The 5,716-nt window shown below is 31.5% G+C and overlaps 1 protein-coding gene across 1 annotated transcript; it reads right to left on the bottom strand.

Moving 5' to 3' along the window:
• Positions 1 to 784: 784 nt before the first annotated feature.
• Positions 785 to 4,969, bottom strand: LOC149165936 (aquaporin NIP2-1-like). Its single transcript, XM_089429988.1, has 5 exons — positions 4,727 to 4,969; positions 3,358 to 3,582; positions 3,076 to 3,270; positions 1,088 to 1,149; positions 785 to 980 (listed from the first exon to the last, which is right to left on the bottom strand). Exons 1-5 carry the CDS (start codon positions 4,967 to 4,969, stop codon positions 785 to 787), a joined length of 921 nt encoding a protein of 306 aa, XP_089286114.1.
• Between the last annotated feature and the right edge of the window lie 747 nt (positions 4,970 to 5,716).

Below are 5,716 nucleotides of genomic sequence, written 5' to 3'. Positions count from 1 at the left end.
TTGGTTCTTAGACAAACCTCTAATACACAACGCCATTAGTTATGTCCGAATTGAAATAATAGTCATGCAGTTACGAAATACCCAGCTTAGATTCATCTAGTTCCGAAAATACAATATTTAAATAAATTGATATCCACATAAATTAGTTAACATATATATATATATAGCATATTAGTCTTTGTTTTTTTATTATAGCCTACATTACTTTTCTATTTAGAATGTAGTTTATTTTTAGTTCACATATGTTAAGCACTGATGGTGACATATACACATAGCTATCATACTGGGTTGTAAAATAACTTTCTCATTCAATGATTACTTATTTTATTTTATTTGATTATTTCTCTCAATATTAAATGAAATATAAAACCTAAATAAAAAAATGAGATTTAAAAATAAAATATAAAATGATAGAGAGAAATAAAATGCTTAAATCTATATAATAAACAATGTGTCAAACATCTTACGTATATATTTTATAGTAAGACCTGAACTTTTTACTAATTACAGTCATTCTTCTGTTAATAAACATAAGTTAGTAGACTAGATCTGTGTCCACCCAAGAGAGGAGTCCAGGCCACTGTTCCTCTGCACATTACTTTAAATTTCCGAAACAAAACCAAATAATTGGATCCAAACATTCCGATAGCTGGAAACATCAAATACTTACGGGTTAAAAAAGGCTACATTAGGTCATATTTAATGGAAGTTTTTAAGTCCCGATAGTTAAATTCGAATCCCAAAAACTAGCTTGCAATTACATATTTTGACTCCGACCCGAGTTTCAAAACGAAGATGCCCGTCTCAACGAAATAGCCTGCAAAGGCTTGTCTGTGAGGCGTATGATACTATATGAACATGCACCCATGAGTGTCCCGCCGATTGGACCAAGCAGGTACACCCATATTGCTTTGTAGTTATTGCTCACTATCGCTGGACCAAGAGACCTAGCCGGATTCATTGATCCTCCAGATATTGGTCTGCCAAAAACAGTAATTTTACTCAGTTTCTTTTGTTCCAAAGAAATTAGATTGGATTTACTTCATAATAATGCTGAAACGAAGGTGTCAAAGGTCCAGCAGCTCACCCTGCAAAGATAGAGCTTATCATCACCATCGACCCAACTGCTATCCCTGCAAGCTCTCCTATCTGCATGGTTTACAATTCAAACATTGGCCCTGTCACCATAGAACGTTTGATTGTCTAGTATGGACAAATTAGGTGGAGTGCATCTTTGCATCGCGTTCAGAAGAGAAATGCAGTGGATTCGGTAAAAATAAAATTATCATTATTACTATTTATTATAAAATTATTATAATTTTATAATAAAGTATTTATTTTAACAAAAAATTACTAAATTATTTAAATAAATAAAATTTATACTCTTCTGATTTATAAAAAAAATTATTTAAAAATATATTAATATAATTTAAATTATTTTTATAAAGTACTTTTAATTAAAATGGTCTATATTTTTTAATTTTTTTTTAATTATGTATTCGGTAATCATTTATAAATAATAATTTTTATAAATAAATTTTTGAAGATTAAAAATAATATTAATATATAGAATTGTTATTAAATTTGAATTTGAGATATTTTATTATATGTGAATTTTACATATTTAATAAAGGTTATTTTTAATTTATATTTTTGTTTAATTATTATTATTATTTATTATTTTTTTTTATGGTGGGTGTCAAACTTAATTGTTAACACATAACAATTATGAGTATTATTAACATATAACAATTAACTCATAATGTTATGAAGTAAAGTGGTTGGTGTGAGACAAGTTTTAAGGAAGCTCACATTCTATGGATAGAGATGTTTAAGTTAAATGTTGGTGGTTTAATTTTGGTTTTATATTATTTTTTGTTTCTGGTTATTTTTGGGCTTTCTCAATGTTTAATATGATATACTTAGCTTAGGTAGTGGTAGCTTGGAATTTATGGTGTAGAAGGTGGAGGCTTTTCAAAAAAATGTTAATGAAGAGAAGAAGTAAATAAAGAAACTTAATCCAGAATGATGTTCCAAAAATGTTAAGAGATAACAAGATCACACCCCTCTTGTTCACTTAGAGTCGAATTGGTAGCACATTATTCAACAAGTGCATCTGGTGTGAATACCCCTTGAGATATTTGCAAAGAAATAAATCATGACAAGGAGAATGCAAAGGTAGGTACTAGAAACTTAGTAGAATGTTAAGAAAATCACTAGGAAATCTTTATCATTATAGATAGTGTGCAGTTACATTGAAGGAAAATCAATAAAAATGTCTTTGTACTAAGTAAAAGAATAACTTACTTTGGAATTTTCCATCTCAAAAAAATCACACTAACACATAATACTAAACAGGTAAACTCTCAATCAAATTATATGCTTTTTTTGTTTCTATTTTAAGGGTAAACAACTTTACCTATAAAACACAATTATATAACAAAATAGATTTAATTAAAATTTTATAACATTTTTGAAAATAAAATGTTATATATTTTATTAATAAGAGTAAAAATGTTTTTCTTAAATTATTGATAGTTTTTTATATTAATAATCTTTAATTACTTTATTATTTTTAATGTTTATAAATATAAATTTTATGTATGAGGAAAGAAATTACAGATCACAGAAGCCTAAATTGATAAAAAAAATAACGAAAGTTTTATGCCTTATGGTTTATGCTTTCGATTTCCAATAGAAATGCCTAGTCGTTTTTCAGTTTTTTAGTGCCCCAATTATATGAAGGGGCTAAACGGATTTTGCACCAAATTTTCCTTAAATTCCAGCTATAGTGTCTAACAGTTTTTTATTTTACTTGAATTGCAGCTCTATTGCCTAAGGGTTTTACATTCCTCAATTATATGAAAAGCGGGGTGTTTTTCCTTCAATCCGAATGGGCTAGACGGATTGAGAAAACCTGCAAGTGTGAAGTTTCCAAATATACCAAAGGCTATAAAGTGAGCGAAAAAAAGTTAGACAATCTTTCATGGCAGCTGCGGACCACCTCACCTCTCATGAACTCGTTTTTGGGGTTTCTATGGACACTATGTACACTATTTTATACAAAGAAATTACCGCGCTGCTATCAGTTGCAACTGCCGAGGTGACGAACATGAGCACGAAGGAAACCACGATTTCCATTGCCAAGGCCTGCAGCACTGTCTGGGAAGGAATAGTTACACCCGTGTTTGTTACAGGATTAAACATAACACGGAGTGCAAAAGAAGCTGTTATTGACCCGCCCAATTGAGCTATAATATAAGCTGGTACCTGCACATCCATAACCTAATGAGATCTGTGTATTCAAATTCTTGACCACGAAGAAAGAATTTGCTCAGATTGTGAGAAAGTAGTCACCTGCTTCCAAGGAAAATGCCTCACTGTTGCAAACGCAATGGTAACTGCAGGATTCATATGAGCCCCAGAAATGTGACCAACTGAATATATCATGACCGTTACTATTAACCCAGAAGCCATAGAAACCCCAAGCTTTGACACTAATGGCCGACTTCCGTGATCCAATATTGAGGAACCGCATGTTACAAAAACCACAATAAAGGTCGAAATCGTCTCTGCTGTTATCTGCAAACAGATTCCATAGTTAAGAAATAATCAGACAAAGTGTTTTGTTAAGGTCTATTAAGCTAAAATTGGTTTGCAAAGGGAGTAGGGTTAGAAGATTCTAAAATTATTAGAGCATGGTTTGCAAAGGGAGTAGGGTTAGAAGATTCTAAAATTATTAGAGCACAGATATCGATTAATAGAATTGGAGATGAATTGGATTACAAAATATTGAAATTAACTAAAGTTTAGTCGTGCATGCAATAATTAAAAATAATTAAAGTTAAGTGTGTTTTAATTTTTTTGGCATAATTTAAAAAAAACTTTATTTAAAGTTAAGTGTGTTTTATGTTTTGTTAATGTGTATATGCATCATATTCAAAGACTAATTAAAACAAAGTGCACACCACATATAATCACTACTAAAAAGTAATAAAATTAGAAAAAACATTGTATTCAGACACTTCTTCACATTCAGATGAAAGAGTGAAATTAGTTTTCAAAGATTTAAAACCTTTCCTCACGGATACAAGAATATTTGAACTGAGCTGTTTGTATTACTCTCCTTAATCCCCACCGGTAAGTACAGTTTAACAAATTAATAGTTTGTTTATAATGGAACATATCCGGGTTTTACTCAATATATCAAAACAGTATCAGAGGAAAAAAGCAAAAATACTACTGAAAAGTGAGCAGTGGGTGATCATTTTATTCAGGATGCAAAGAAAATTATTTTTTTCAGTAAGCGGTGGGCGATCTTTTTATTCAGGATTAAAAGAAAATTATTTTCACATATGGACATACAAAAGAATTATGGCTAGATGGATTCTCTTAAAAAAAATTATTTTATGGTTTTCTTTTAAACGAAGGTAAATATCATGGACTCATATTATGGGAAAATATTACAATAAATACCATACTCAAATACCATAAAAATTTATTTTATGGTTTTTTTTTTAAAACGAAGGTAAATATCATGGACTGATATTATGGGAAAATATTACCATAAATACCATACTCAAATTTTGTTTCTGTTTATTTTGATCCTATCAAAGAGAGAATATTACATTTTTATCCCAAATCCAAAGCTTAATAATCTCATAGATAAATTAATATATGATAGGGTGAAATGAGATGTATTAGCATATGGAATCGTAAGGCATACCTTTCGAAGGAGAGTAGGCTGAACAAAATCCATGCAGCCTTTGCGGTAGTGTTTAACTTCTCTATGTAACTGGGAACCTTCTTTCATGTTTTCAGCCTCCTGGTCTTCCATTTCATGGCCGGAACTGTTCATTAGCTGACCTGAATCATTCTGGGCATACATTTCTCTGATTCCAGCCTCCTGGTCTTCCATTTCATACCCGGAAAAGTAAATTATCTGACTCGAACTGTTCCCGGCATCCATTTCTCGGAGATTTTGAAAGGATGTACAAGTGAAAAACAAATTATATCATATTACGTCAATCTCTGCATATAACTGTAGGAAGAAATCATATGAAGCGACCATGAGAAACATATCAGACTCAGGAAAGTCCCCCAACATAAAACTCAGGAATCATCGGGAAAATTTACGATCAGAGAAGCTGTGGGATCAACACAGCAGTTGTTGTATTGAAAAAGTAATATAATGATGTCCAGTTGCAGGATGGAGTATGAAGGGACGAAGAGGCCTCTCCTAATTGCAGCTATATAAAGGAACGAGATGCATTCGTGGGATCAGAAGCTGAGGACCTATTTCAGGAAACCTGAGAATTTGTCAGTGAACAAACATCTTCCATTTATAGGTATTCACTGACAAAGTTGATTACTCAACAAAAATGGGAAACAGGCCCGGGATAAAGTATCGTCCCATGTTGATTAGTATATCATGTATATGATGCATACCATGCATCATACATTGTGTATTGCATCCATGTAACAGGATGCATACAGGTTCTGCAATTGCAATTTCTACCGACAGTGGGAAGAGTTCCACATATGTACATATGATCAGACCGTAACAATGAACTCAAAGGAAAATTATGCAGTTTTGGAGAAATAAATTCTATACTTTTAAAGAAATGGCATGGAGATGATTGTGGAACAGTAAAGAGTTTTAATGAGGATCGTGCAAAATCATATCGGTTTAAGGATCATATCAGACAGTTTTAGG

Source organism: Pinus tabuliformis, chromosome 5_1 (genome assembly GCF_031772625.1).
Source record: "Pinus tabuliformis cultivar Carrire ecotype Pingquan chromosome 5_1, CPIR1, whole genome shotgun sequence".
NCBI classification, from domain to species: domain Eukaryota; kingdom Viridiplantae; phylum Streptophyta; class Pinopsida; order Pinales; family Pinaceae; genus Pinus; species Pinus tabuliformis.
Note: the sequence above shows the minus strand (reverse complement) of the source record. Positions and strands in the feature narration are given on the sequence as shown.